General features: G+C 45.6%; 3 protein-coding genes across 5 annotated transcripts; all 3 read left to right on the top strand.

Moving 5' to 3' along the window:
• Nucleotides 1-791: 791 nt before the first annotated feature.
• Nucleotides 792-3540, top strand: LOC120663952 ((E)-beta-caryophyllene synthase-like). 3 transcript variants are annotated; one of them, XM_039942910.1, is made up of 7 exons: nt 792-979; nt 1095-1359; nt 1611-1977; nt 2112-2333; nt 2443-2578; nt 2667-2915; nt 3068-3540. In XM_039942910.1, exons 1-7 carry the CDS (start codon nt 863-865, stop codon nt 3353-3355), a joined length of 1644 nt encoding a protein of 547 aa, XP_039798844.1. In that variant the 5' UTR covers nt 792-862; the 3' UTR covers nt 3356-3540. The 3 variants fall into 3 exon arrangements, with proteins under 3 accessions (XP_039798844.1, XP_039798851.1, XP_039798859.1); XM_039942917.1 differs by having other exon boundaries at nt 1110-1359; XM_039942925.1 differs by having other exon boundaries at nt 1122-1359.
• A 3807-nt stretch (nt 3541-7347) lies between these two features.
• LOC120663902 (putative disease resistance protein RGA4) lies at nt 7348-10627 on the top strand. Its single transcript, XM_039942851.1, has one exon. The coding sequence runs from the start codon at nt 7457-7459 to the stop codon at nt 10586-10588; it is 3132 nt and encodes a 1043-aa protein (XP_039798785.1). The 5' UTR covers nt 7348-7456; the 3' UTR covers nt 10589-10627.
• Nucleotides 10628-10664: 37 nt separating this feature from the next.
• On the top strand, nt 10665-13245 carry LOC120663986 (disease resistance protein TAO1-like). The gene is made up of 4 exons (XM_039942946.1): nt 10665-11118; nt 11200-11722; nt 12710-12800; nt 12895-13245. Exons 1-3 carry the CDS (start codon nt 10696-10698, stop codon nt 12766-12768), a joined length of 1005 nt encoding a protein of 334 aa, XP_039798880.1. The 5' UTR covers nt 10665-10695; the 3' UTR covers nt 12769-12800; nt 12895-13245.
• Nucleotides 13246-13721: the final 476 nt, after the last annotated feature.

A 13721-nucleotide genomic window follows, 5' to 3' on the forward strand; every position in this document is an offset into this window, starting at 1 on the left:
AATATTATTGTCCCGAAGTTTAGGCTGTGGAGAGGCGGTGTACCCATCACTCCACCCAAGAACGAGCGAATCCGCTGTGATCTCCGCCTAGGCGCATCACCACTCCGCGGTCGTTGACGTTCATGGATAAGATCAAATATCCTGTCGTGGAACGTGCGGGGGCTCAACTCCAGAGCCAGGCGCGATGACACTAGGCTACTGGTTGATGCTTGTTGTGCTTCATCAGTTGTTTGTCTCCGGGAGACGAATAAGTTGGAGGTTGCTGGTCTTCAGATGGCACGAAGTTGGAGCTTGCTTCCAGCTGGAGCTGTGTCATCCCCAATGCAACACGCTTCGGCTGCGTATGGTCACGCTTCCAGAGCTTGTTTTGTTTTGCGAGTAAGTTCCTTTACCTAATTGCTCTCTTGTATTGTGTAGCGATCTTGCCGGCGCGTAAAGCGTGTCGTATTCAAACTCTATCTTTGTAATACAAAGATGCGCAGCTCTCCTCTCTTGCGTATTCGAGAAAAAAAAAACTCTTCACATGGAAGATGTTTTGCTCTCTCATGATTATTAACCCAAGCAAGCTGCTCCGACGAATCAAGGTGATCGCCGTGTCTTGCCAAGTTTAGCATAAAAAAAATGGCATCTGTGGCTGGGACGCACGCAGAACCACACACGTCACGTATGGAACACGTGGATTCGGGCAGATGTACATGCACACGCGCAACTGATGAACCCCCCACAGTGATGTCGACGCCGATCGATCGATCCCTATATAAACACGACCTTCCCGCAGACCAGACCCACATCTTCTCCAGCCAAGCAGCTCCAGCCTGATCAGAGCCTGACCGATCTCCGGCGACACTAGCTAGCCGTGGACATGGCGTCGCCGATGATCACCCTCGCCCCGCAGTCACAGTGCAACCAGTTCCGGGAGTACAGCCCCAGCCCCTGGGGTGACTTCTTCCTCAACCATGCCACATGCACTCCATCACAGGTAAACAGAACTAACCTAGCCATACTGTTGATAATTAAGGTATTGCCGTGGTATATATTTTGCATTGTGCACTAGGTATTTTGCTGTACAAAGTTTTTTTTTTTACCGCATGCAGCTCTTGACAATGAAGGAGAGGGCACAGGTAAAGGAGGAGAACGTGAGGAGGATTATACTGGAAAGCTTTGCCTCCTCCGACCTGGCTCAGAAGCTGGAGCTCGTTGACACTCTACAAAGGATAGGGGTGGACTACCACTACAAGAAGGAGATCAATGACCTACTTTATTCTATCTACAATGACGAGGATGGAGGTTCTGATGACCTCTATGTCACCTCATTGAGGTTCTATTTGCTTAGGAAGCATGGATACACCGTCTCTGCAGGTACGATGGCAAATCCAATCCCAGTCCTTTCAGTGTGCCACTATTTTTATGTTTGGAGGAGCTAAAATTGAGTGCTAAACTTTTAGCACATATTAGCACTCACACATATGCTAAAATTTTTGAGTCTTAACTAAAGTTTGGCTCGCCCCATCAGCAGTGCCGTTTGGATGAGCTAGTGCTGAAGTTTAGCACTTTCACCTATTAGCATTTGGATCCCAAATTAAATGGACCCTAATTAAATATGTATGCAGACGTGTTTGAGAAGTTTAGGGACAAGCAAGGGAACATTTCAAGTGACGATGTCAGCTGCTTGCTAATGTTGTATGATGCTGCACATGTGAGAACTCATGGGGAGGAGATACTCGACGACATGATCACTTTCAACAAGAGCCGCCTCCAATCTTTGACGATGAAAAATTTGGAGCCAGAGCTGGCAGAGGAAGTGCGATGCACATTGGAGACACCACGGTTCAGGCGGGTCGAGAGGGTGGAGGCAAGGCTCTACATCTCAGTGTACGAGAAGAAGGCTGTGCATGATGGGACTATACTGGAGTTTGCAAAGCTGGACTACAACATCTTGCAGGCTATCTACTGTGATGAGCTGAAAGAACTTACAATGTAAGGAGACACAGGCTTAATAAATTGGTAGTGCTTACTTCATAATGGGATTGCTTACGTATCTTACCAACAATTAGTGTGTGCGAGCACTGTGCTAAACTACTAATAATAGTCATTTCATCATTAATTTGTAGATGGTGGAAGGATTTACACTCAAAGACAGACCTTAGCTTCGCACGAGACAGAATGGTGGAGATACATTTTTGGATTCTCGGAACAATTTATGAGCCCTATTACTCATATTCGCGGATAGTGGTGACAAAGTTCACCCTGTTAGCGTCATTGCTTGATGACCTTTATGACAACTATTGTTGCACCACAGAGGAGAGTACTATCTTCAACACAGCCATAGAAAGGTTTGCGCAGCTGCCCAGTAGTTCTTCAAATAATATCAGGAGGTTTGATGAAATTCACTTCACAAAACATTTAGTACCTGTGATTGAACAATATATTAACCGATGGCAGGTGGGATGAACAAACCACAGAGGAGTTCCCAGCACATCTGAAGCCACTCCTCATCGGCATACTTGACACTACAAATAAGATTGAGGAGGAGTTAAAACTTCAGAAAAACAGGCATGCTGAAGTTGTCAAAAAACTAGTAAGTTACTCCAAAAGATCACATTAAGGAAACATGTCATCACGTTTTCTAATATTTATTTTAACGTCTTGTACATATGTCTATTTAGGTGATCTGCACTGCCAAATTCTACCATGCTGAGGTGAATTGGCGCGATGAACACTATGTACCAGCTACTGTTGATGAGCACCTCGAAAAATCCTTGCGTAGTAGTGTCTGTATGCAAATAATAATTGGTGTGCTCATTTCACTAAGAGATTGTCGGGAGGATGATGTTAATTGGGCATTCACCTTTCCCAAACTTATCAGAGGTGTTTCTGTTGTGGGGCGCGTTGGAAATGACATCGTGTCAGATGAGGTATATATACAAAATCTCTCCACACATATATAAACTTCTCAATTATCAGAAAAACTTTTCATCAGTAGTCAAAGCCTTAGATATAGTTACATACTGCATATTCACCAAAGGCTTGTTTTCTAATTATTATTCCGAATTTTCATCCCTTCAAGCGGGAACAAGCTTCGGAGCATGTGGTATCCACGGTGCAAACTTGCATGAAGCAATATGGGATAACAGCAGAGCAAGCCAACGAAAAGCTTAGAGTCATAATCGAAGAAGCATGGATGGACATCGTCCAGGAATACCTCGACCAGAAGCGACCTAGGGAGTTTCTTGAGAAGTCGGTCGATGTTGCACGAACAATGGATTTCTTTTACAAGCGTGATGATGCGTACACCTTGCCGCTCAGCATCAAGGACACTATAACTTTGATGTATGTGAATCCGTGTGAGCTGTAGCTATGGTATATATGGTTTATACTTTGGTACAGCTTGATGATCCAGCGTCAAGTAGTGTCGGCATACTGCATGCCAACCAGCTAAGATAAGATACGGTGTACATTACATGGCTGTCATGATCCTTAAACTTGTAACTTTGGGTTGTTTAATTTTATCTACGCTCGTGTTAGCTACTCCCATCATCAGCTTGCATGGTCTTGTTCTGTACAAGTATATAGAAAAAACTTGACCTGCGGGGGGAAAGACCGCCCCCACGGCATTGTATTAAGACCTTCTCACATAGGTCAAGAAAACTCCTGAACCTCTGCCCTATCCATACATAGTGGCCCGTCGCCTTGTGAGTTAGGCCAGACGTAGACTATGCTTTGGATATGGGAACAGACGAGGGGAATTTTTTGTGCAAAGCGGGAGTCGAACTCCCAACCTGGTGGTTCCAAACCGGACTTCCCACCAACCGGGCTAAAGTATATATATACATGGTAGAGAGTGAGGCCTATTCTCGATAAACTACAGCTTGCTGTTATGCTCCAGAATGTTTTCTCAGTCTCTGTCTATCATTTATAACCATAGTGAGTGCGCGCCCCTCCTGTTCCATAAAAAAATTTGTCTATTATATTTGCATCTAATTTATTACTTGTGCAAGAGATGTATGCAATGTCCCAACAGAGACTTGACAACAATCAAACTTGGTGGGATAAAAATTATATTTGTATATATCTTGTATTGTTGTAAGTTAGCTAGTTTTCCTCCATAAATTGTGGACCTTATAACTTACTGATCATGGCTGTTATGCTGAAGGCATCGGTGGCGGGTTTTGCCCAGATATCATTCTCCTTTCAGTAGGAACAGTAAAGAAAGAACAAATGCAACCGTTCTTCCCCTTGATCACATGGTTTAAAGGTGAACTATACCAAATGGGGCCATGGGCGTGCTCATGAGGGGTTGAAAGGGGTACGGGGGACCTCACCAAGGATAGGCAATGACGATTCAGAGAGCCGCAGCTTGGAGTAGAGCTACTGTGGGGGAGATCGTCGGCGACGAGCTTAGCTTGCTTTCACCGGATCGGAGTCGGGGAAGATAAGAATATGAAGACGACGAACAACTTCTGTTGGGGAGAGATGAAGGCTGCTGGCGTGGAGGATCGATCTCGCCCATGGCTTGGCTGGTGGCCACGTCCAAGTCGGGGAGAGGCTATACCTATTCAGATGTATTACCATGATCCAACTTGGATGTCATGTTATTCGGATGTATTACCACGGTCCAACTTGTATGTAATGGCTCCAGACCCCCACGTGGCCTGTTATGTGCTGTATGGCCAGGCTGGCACCTTTACGCTCATCCAGAGAGTGAGAGGCTAGGAGACATCTCATGCATTACTAGGTAAATTGCGCGCTTCGCTGCGCCCATTTATTTTGAACTGTGGAATATATGGGCCGCTAGCTTGCTTCGTTTGGGTTGTATCATTGCATTGGCCGTGGTGAGCAGCACCACCTGGACTGCTTCTCGGATGAGGTGGAAAGGTGCAGGAGTGCCAAGCTGATGGAGCCTACAAGTGGTGGGGTAGTACTGGTGGTGTCCGCTGGCATCGACGCACCGAGAAGCGGAGGGACCGCCGGTTCCAAGAAGAAGCCGAAGCCGACCCTGCGTTGGCACTACGACCCTGTGAAGCATCCCTTCACATTCGCCATTACGGAAGCAAGTGCAAAACAGCAACAAAACATGCTGATCCACAAGCACCTCACGACCAAATCTGGCAGATACAAAATCTAGATGAGGCAATCAGTCGAGCACCTGTTGGGCGAGCTGTTGAAGAATTCCCTCCACCAGGCAGCGCTGGGGTCGGTGTTGCGGGCGGGGAGGGGCAGGATGGCATCACTGGCATGCTCGGCGGGGAGGAATACATCACTGGCAGATGCCTGCAGCCGACCCGCCTCGGCGGTGGTGTTGGGCGGCTGGGGTCGGCAAGCGTGAGGGCGGGGGGCTGGGGCGCTGATGATGCTGGTTGGGGGCGTGCTGGTCGGCCCTACTGCTCCCATCCCCCACGCACCTCGCGGGCCACGAGCGCTGGTGCCTGCCTGTACAGGCAGCGGCAAGCTCCGCAGGCCGCTACGCCGTGCTCCGCGCCCGACGTCCGGTGGCCACGCCGAGTTCATCCACTACGCTCCTGCGCGACGAGTGCCAGACCGCCGGTGGGCACACGAGCTCCTCGTCTCCGCACGTAGCTCACGAGTCCGTGCCGACTGCACCTCTTCTCGCCTCCAACTGCGGCTCGCGGCCTCCTCACCTGCTCGGCCCCCCGCAGCTCCGTGCCTGCCTACAGCCTTGCTTCCTCGGCGTAGCGTCCGGTGACCGCCACCGGCCGGCGGCGCGGGTCCGAGGCCCTGGGGCGCGGATGGCACTGGGCGGCGGCGGGCGCTGGGCGTGGGCCGGGAGCGCGGGTCCGGGGGCGCAGATGGCGGGCACAGCAGCGGAGGGGCTAGCGGTCGACCGAGACATGGGTCAGGGGCGGCTACAGGCTGGGAGCTACGGGCCAGCGGCGTGTGTGGTGTAGCGAGGGTTGCGCGAGGGGACAACGGAGCTGTGGTGACGGCGAGCGCTAGAGTGAGGCGAGAGCGGCGCGAGGGGGATGTCGGAGTGGCGGCATTGGCGAGCGAGAGGGGGAGGCGAGAGCGCTGGCGCGAGGGGCAAGGGTCAGGGATGCGGCGGCGGCGCGGCGAAGCAAGGGGTATGGGCGGCGGGGGCGAAGGAGGGGGTAGGGGTGGCGGTGTACCACGGCGGGCCCGAGGCGCAGCGAGAGGTGGTGAAGAGGGCGGGGGCATGTCACCGCAGGCCCGGCACGCGGTGACAGGAAAAGGACGCCCGCGTCGGACTTCCACTCCCGTGGCGGCACGCGTCGACACTAGGTGAATGGAGCACCGAGAGGCCTTCCTCTCCAGGGTGAATAGAAGTTAGAGTACTACAGCGGGAAATTAAAGGAGCGTCCACCATCTCGTCGTGATAGCAAGCTCTTGCTTTGTACTCACTGTGTAATTGTAAAGGTACTCGTAAATGAAGTCATTTAGGATAAGATTTGAGTTAAATTTTGAAAATATAAATTATGAATAAAACTTTGCATTGGGAGGTCTTATTTTATTTGTGAACTCAAATATATTTAGATGATATGGCACTATATGAACTCGTGCAATGAAATCCTGCACCGAGAATAGCCTAATAGCCCCGAGATAGCACCGGGTCAGAATATCACGTCACCCACAGATTTTAACGCCCGTTGCTAGTTTAAGGAACGCTCTAAATACACAGCAGCGGTGCACACCTCAAACCATCTAGCATTAGCTCACCACCCTATTTAATATGAGTGAAATCGAAAATAGTCACCACAATAAACCGCTCCTTGCTATGACAGATAATGTCTAGATTTTTGAAACTAGGGGACCATGGATCCAGTTTTTCGATTGTACGAGTGTTCCCACCACAAAGTGATCTTGGTGTTTAAAAATTTCTTCAATTATTTATAGTCATTATTCATATTCCCTTCAGTTCAAAAATAAAGATTGAGTTTTTTATGTAAATGACCAAATATGTGCATACTTGGTACAGTATTTTATAAAACATATATTATATTATACATTATATAATATATTTTTAAATAATGAGAAAATATGTCGATGTTATTGAGCTCTTGATGTTAAATATGGAGTGCAAATTTATGTACACGCAGTTTTAATTCAGCACGTACATGCAGTATTGAGAAGCGATTATTAATGTCATAATGTGTGGATGTGTCATGGATCTACCCAAGCAGGGCACATCCACATCTTCTTCATTTTCACGTGGACGTGGGCCTCGCGGAGGATGATGGTTCAAGTCGTCGCGAGACTTCTCCTTCATGGTATTAACCACCGTCCTGCTGCCTGGCCCGCACTAACCACCGTATTAAATGTTGGCATGATCGGAAATAGGCACATTAATAAATCACTCGTGAGATATAGGTGTGTTTAGCAGCTTCTCAAACCCATTGTCTAGCTTCTCCCTCTCCACCGAACCCACACAACCGTGTTTCCCTGTGTCCTGTGCGTGTGTTTTGGAGCTCCAGGCGTAGCCATGGCTGAGGTACTGGCCACCATGGTGGTCGGGCCACTGGTGTCCATGGTGAAGGACAAGGCCTCCAGCTACCTCCTGGACCAGTACAAGGTGATGGAGGGCATGGAGAAGCAGCATGAGATCCTCAAGCGCAACCTGCTGAACATCCTGGACGTCATCACCGACGCCGAGGAGCAGGCAGCAGCCAAGAGAGAAGGGGCGAAAGCTTGGCTGGAGAAGGTCCGGAAGGTGACCCACCAGGCGAATGATGTCCTCGACGAGTTCAAGTACGAGGCACTGCGCCGCAAAGCCAAGGAGGAGGGCCGCTACAAGGACCTCGGCATGGATGTAATAAAGCTCTTCCCTACTCACAACGGTATTGTTTTTCGTTACAAGATGGCAAACAAGCTCCGTATGATCCTGCAAGAAATTGATGACTTCATCAAAGAGATGAATGACTTTAGGTTCAGGTTCAAACCAGGGCCATCAGAGCCCATAAATTACTTGAGGCAGAATAATTCTGATATCATCAACCCTGTGAACATTGCTAAAGAATCAAGAGCCCAAGAGAAGAAGGATGTTGTTGATAGATTACTTGCTCAAGCTAGTAGCCCGGATCTCACGGTCCTTCCAATCGTTGGAATGGGGGGATTGGGCAAGACCACCTTGGCACAGCTCATTTACAATGACCCTGAAATCAGGAAGCATTTCCAGTTGTGGCTTTGGGTGTGTGTCTCTGATAACTTTAATGTGGATTCCCTGGCTGATAGAATAGTGAAAGAGAATGGTTGTGAAGCAAGTGGAAGTTCAGCACTGGAGAAGCTTCAAAACGCAGTGAGTGGGAAGAGGTACCTCCTCGTATTGGATGATGTCTGGAACCGTGATGAGCACAAGTGGGAAAGGCTGAAGTCCTACCTTCAGCATGGTGGCAGTGGTAGCTCAGTGTTGACAACAACTCGCGATGGAGCAGTTGCTGACATAATGATGTGTAAAACTGAAGGAGCCTATAAACTTGAAAGCTTGGGTGCATACTTCATAGAGAAAATTATAAAGACAAGAGCATTCAGATCACAAAAAGAAGAGGAATGGCCTGTTGAACTAGTTAAAATGGTCGGAGAAGTTGCCAAGAGATGTGCTGGTTCTCCTTTAGCTGCTACAGCATTGGGCTCTTTACTGCGTACCAAGACCACTGAGGAAGAATGGAAGTATGTACTAAGGAGAAGCTCGATATGTGATGAGGAAACTAAAATTTTGCCAGTACTCAAGCTTAGTTACAATGGCTTGCCATCATATATGAGGGAGTGTTTTGCTTTCTGTGCTATGTTTCCAAAGGATTATGAGATTGATGTGGAAATGCTAATCCAATTGTGGATGGCCAATGGTTTTGTCCTAGAGAAACAAGGAGAACATCCTAAAACCATTGGAGAAAAAAATTTCAATGAGCTGACGTCGAGGTCATTTTTTCAGGATTTGAAAAGCGTCCCATTTGACGAAAGATTTTCTACTTTTATAACGAGAATGGACATGTATTGTTCTAGAATTACTTGTAAGATCCACGACCTCAAGCATGATGTTGCAGAATCTGCTATGGGAAAAGAATGTGCTGCAATAACTACAAGCCCGAGCCAAAGTAAGGATGCTCTTCATTCAACTCGTCATTTGTATTTATCAGTCTATCGACCAGAAAATCTTCTGAATGCTTCCCTAGAGAAAGGATCTCCAGCTTTCCAAACATTGATATGTGATGGATATGTAAAAGAAGATATGAAGATCTTGTCAAAATACAACTCTATCAGAGCTTTAAAGATCAAACAGGGCTCATTCCTAAGGCCAAAATATCTTCATCACCTGAGGTATCTTGATCTCTTAGAAAGTGATATTGAAGCGCTTCCTGAAGACATCAACATCCTATATCATCTGCAAACACTGAACCTTTCTGATTGCCGTGATCTTCAGCGACTTCCAAAGGAACTGAAGTATTTGACTTCCCTCCGTCACCTCTACACTCACAAATGTCCAAAGTTGAAAAGCATGCCCGCAGAGCTCGGACACCTCACTTCCCTGCAGACACTTACATGCTTTGTTGTAGGTACTGCCACCGGTTGCAGTAATGTGAGAGAGCTGCAGAATTTGGACCTTGGTGGTAGACTAGAGCTAAGACAGCTAGAAAATGTCGCAAGAGTAGATGTTGTAGAAGCAGCAGGTCTTGGGAATAAGAAAAAACTGACCGAACTGAAGTTAGTATGGACTAATAATGACCAGCAGGCACAGAATAATAATCATAAAGAGGTGGTGCAAGGTCTCAAACCTCATGATGGGCTGAAGGCCCTAAGGATATATGCATGTGGGAGTAGTACTTTTCCATCATGGATGAATATGTTGAATGGCATGGTGAAGTTTACGTTATCTAGATGCAAAAAGCTCGAGAAGCTTCCTCCACTCTGGCAGTTATCACTTCTAGAAATTCTTCACCTGTATGGATTGGAGAGTTTACATTGTTTGTGCAGCGGTGGTACGACACCAGTCACATTTCAGAAACTGAAAGTGCTTACTTTGTTTCAGATGCAAAAATTTGAGGCATGGGGGGACACAGATGCTGTACAAGGAGAAGAGCCGATATTTCCCAAGGTTGAGGAGCTGAAGATCTGTTGGTGTGGAGGTTTGACTGCATTACCAAAAGCAGCGCCAGTGATTATGGAATCATCTGGCGGAGTTGACACTAAGTGCTGCTCCGCATTTCCAGAACTGAGAAAAATGAAGTTAACGCATTTGAATATGTTTGACAGGTGGGAGGCAGTCGAAGGAACTCTAGGAGAAGGGGTAACATTTCCTCGGCTCGAGGAACTGGACATCTGGAATTGTGCAAGGCTCAGTGCACTACCAAAAGGGTCGTTATTGGTTAAACAATCATTTGGCGGAGCTGAAACTGTGTGCCCCCGCTCTGCATTTCCAGCACTGAGGAAACTGCACGTGTGGTTTTGTGGAAGCCTGAGTGCACTACCAAAAGGGTCACTATTGGTTAAACAATTATTTGGCGGAGCTGAAACTGTGTGTTGTCGCTCTGCATTTCCAGCACTGAGGAAACTAATCTTAAATGATTTGTCGGCCCTTGAGAGGTGGGGGCAGCCGAAGGAACTCCGGGAGAAGAGGTAACATTTCCTCTGCTGGAGAAGTTGTACATTGATCGCTGCCCGAAGTTGACTGATCTACCTGAAGCGCCGAAGCTAAGTGAATTAGGCATACAAGGACGTGATCAACGTATGTCCCTACAGGCAGCTAGCAGATACATTCCTTCACTGTCCATGCTGCGTCTGGACGTGTCACCCGATGACGCGGAAACAACATTGCTGCATGTCAAGCAGAAATGGAATCATGAACTCCCCTTGGCAACTATGTGGTTAGGTAGGTGCGACCTTCTGTTCTCATCCCACTCAAATGCACTAGCGCTGTGGGCATGTTTTGCACGGCTAGTAGATTTGACAATTTGGGATTGCGACGCTCTTGTCTACTGGCCAGAAAACGTGTTCCAGGTCCTGGTATCCCTGAGGGAGTTATCGATTCGGGGATGCAGCAAACTGACAGGACGCACACAAGCTTCTGGCGAGCAATCTGCTCCAGGACGGGATGGACTCCTGCCACATCTGGAGTCTCTAGGGATATATGATTGCGCATCTTTGGTAGAGGTCCCCAACCTGCCGGCATCTCTCAAGAAATTACGTATTGAGAGCTGCAATGATCTCAAGTCCATCGTATTCGGTCTGCAGGAGGACACAAGGTTGGCGAGGGGAGAAGGTGTTGTACAGCTGGACACATCATCATCAATTCCAGGGTCCAGCAGTCGTGAGGCCACAACGTCTACAGCTGTACTGAAGCTGTCATCAGCAGCCAACCATCGCTTCCTTCCACGCCTAGAATCTCTAGATATATGGCACTGCTATGGTTTGTCTGAGGTTGCCAATCTTCCTCCGTCTATCAAGACCTTGGGCATTTATTACTGCGGCAATCTTCAATCCTTATCAGGACAGCTAGGTGACATCCAAAAATTAACTATTGACTCATGCCGTCAGTTGGAATCACTGGATTCTTGCTTAGGAGAGCTCCGGTCGCTGGAAGAACTCGAGCTTTATGGTTGCAAAAGCCTGGTATCCTTACCGGATGGGCCTCAAGCATACTCATCCCTTAGAGTTCTTTGGATTACACATTGTGATGGTGTGAAGTCGCTCCCGCCGAGCCTACAGAGCCGTTTGGGTTGCCTCGAGGAGAAAGTTCTAGATGCCCGTTATGAAGGTAATATCTACTAGTTTCCTTGTTTCTTTTAACAAAATGATCAGGAGCTCAATTGGTGTTGTCTAAAACGCAACTCTCCACTTAAATATTCTATTAGTTATTACAAGATGAGATATAATTTAGTGATAAACTTTTACAAGAGTCATGTTTAGAACCTCTAGAGATATCCATTGGTGATACGTACATTATCGGCACCACTAAATCCATTAACTTTTGGATATTGCACATTCACGTTATCTAAACACGTAAATTTAGGCACCAGCATCCTGCACTTTACTATAGCCATCCTTATATATCTCTTTTTCTTGTTGTCCCTACAAAGGAATTAAAATATAAGATGATCTTTGCCCTTCACTTTTTTGACCATGGTTGCTAATTCGGATAGTGTAAAATCAATCATCATCCTTTAGTCATATATTAAATTAAGCATTCCATCATAGAATTAATGCGGCAAAATCATATATTAGTTTTTATCCAAGTCCCTTGGTGAATTAACATTTCCACGGTCCTTTGAAACTGATGTTATATGATAGCACAATGCTCTGTTATCAATTTCCCTTTTAGCGTCTGATTTGGATCAGCTTACATTTAGAGAACCAATAAAAGTGGCAATTATCCTAAGGTTACTCTGCAAATTCACTAGCTTCATTGCATATAGTTCGAGTATGTGTAGTTTTCTTTACTTGCCTTTTGCCTTTGTACATAATTGCCTTTGTACATAAACAATAATTTCCTTCATAACTTTTACTATTGGATACTCTCCATTCTAAATTATTAATCATTTTGGTTTTTCTAGTTACAAAGTTTTTGTTGTACGAACATCTAGATATATATTATGACTAGGTGCACAACAAAATCTATGCATCAATAACTAATAATTTGAGATGGAAGGAGTACCATAGTGTATTCTCATGTATATATACTTTCTAATTTCGTGTTCATTTGCATGCATAAATTCTAATATATATCATCTATGATCGTGGCCTGATCTACCAGAACCAAAGACCCGGAAATGTGCAATGAGGAGCCTGGCGTGCTTGAAATAGGAGATTGAGAACCCGACGAAAGTTCTCACAAGGTTTGTAATATTAGTGCTCTTGATGATTAACTTCAAAGATTCGACCTCCTAATATATTTATGCTGACTCCCAATGACGTGTGACTTCCTTGTAGGATCGTATTACCAGACCTGCAAATCATCGAATATTGTGACCATGCGTATAACATGCGCTTTCTGAAGATGATCTCCAGTGAACTCAAGCGGAAATCCATGACTTTAAGCAGATAACAAGTCCCGGATCATATGCTGAAGAATTTAGCATATAGAGCTCCATGCTCCAGTCCTTTATCATCCTTCTTCAAGCCGAAGTGCTTGATTTTGAGCAGAAGACAAGTCTGTTTCTTCAAAATTACATCCTGCCGCAACATTTCTGTGTTTGTCTTTTTTTTCATTACCGGTATTGTCTAAAGTGGCTATGGTCGCAAGAAGATTGCGGATTTAATTATATTTTTCTTTTTCGGCTATTGACTGTGTTTTCCTTAATATAAATGAAGTAAGAGACGCCTTTTCTTAAAAAAAACTTAGTTCGATTTGGTTTGAATAGCATATTATTTAACTGTTAACCATATTTAGTAGTCTTCGTTTATAGCATATTATTTAACTGTTAACCATATTTAGTAGTCTTCGTTTTAAATTGTAAGTCATTCCAATTTTCTTGAAAAGTTACAATATTTTAAATTTAATCAAGTTTATACAAATAAAATACTAATATTTATAAGTATCACTAAATATAACTTTTACAGTAGATATAAATTTTTATAATCTTTTCTATAATTTTATATCAATTATGAAAATAGTTGTCTTTTAAAAAAGTTGGAATAACTTCCATTTCAAATGGAGGGAGTACAGCACAAACTAATAAAGCCAATTTTAATAGAAGTGTCATGAATATTAAATATTATGCTATATTAATAAATTTAGTAACATGATATGACATGAC

The sequence above is a fragment of the Panicum virgatum genome, chromosome 2K (assembly GCF_016808335.1).
Source record: "Panicum virgatum strain AP13 chromosome 2K, P.virgatum_v5, whole genome shotgun sequence".
Classification (NCBI taxonomy): Eukaryota; Viridiplantae; Streptophyta; class Magnoliopsida; order Poales; family Poaceae; genus Panicum; species Panicum virgatum.

Bases quoted from the DNA above. Each gene is read 5' to 3' on its own strand.
- LOC120663952 (XM_039942910.1), top strand. From the start codon at position 863: ATGGCGTCGCCGATGATCACCCTCGCCCCGCAGTCACAGTGCAACCAG. The intron at 2,334-2,442 runs GTTTGCGCAGCT...AACCGATGGCAG, and splicing joins TTCAACACAGCCATAGAAAG to GTGGGATGAACAAACCACAG. The intron at 2,916-3,067 runs GTATATATACAA...CATCCCTTCAAG, and splicing joins ATGACATCGTGTCAGATGAG to CGGGAACAAGCTTCGGAGCA.
- LOC120663986 (XM_039942946.1), top strand. From the start codon at position 10,696: ATGTCCCTACAGGCAGCTAGCAGATACATTCCTTCACTGTCCATGCTG. The intron at 11,119-11,199 runs GTCCCCAACCTG...TTCGGTCTGCAG, and splicing joins ATTGCGCATCTTTGGTAGAG to GAGGACACAAGGTTGGCGAG. The intron at 11,723-12,709 runs GTAATATCTACT...GATCGTGGCCTG, and splicing joins TCTAGATGCCCGTTATGAAG to ATCTACCAGAACCAAAGACC.
- LOC120663902 (XM_039942851.1), top strand. From the start codon at position 7,457: ATGGCTGAGGTACTGGCCACCATGGTGGTCGGGCCACTGGTGTCCATG.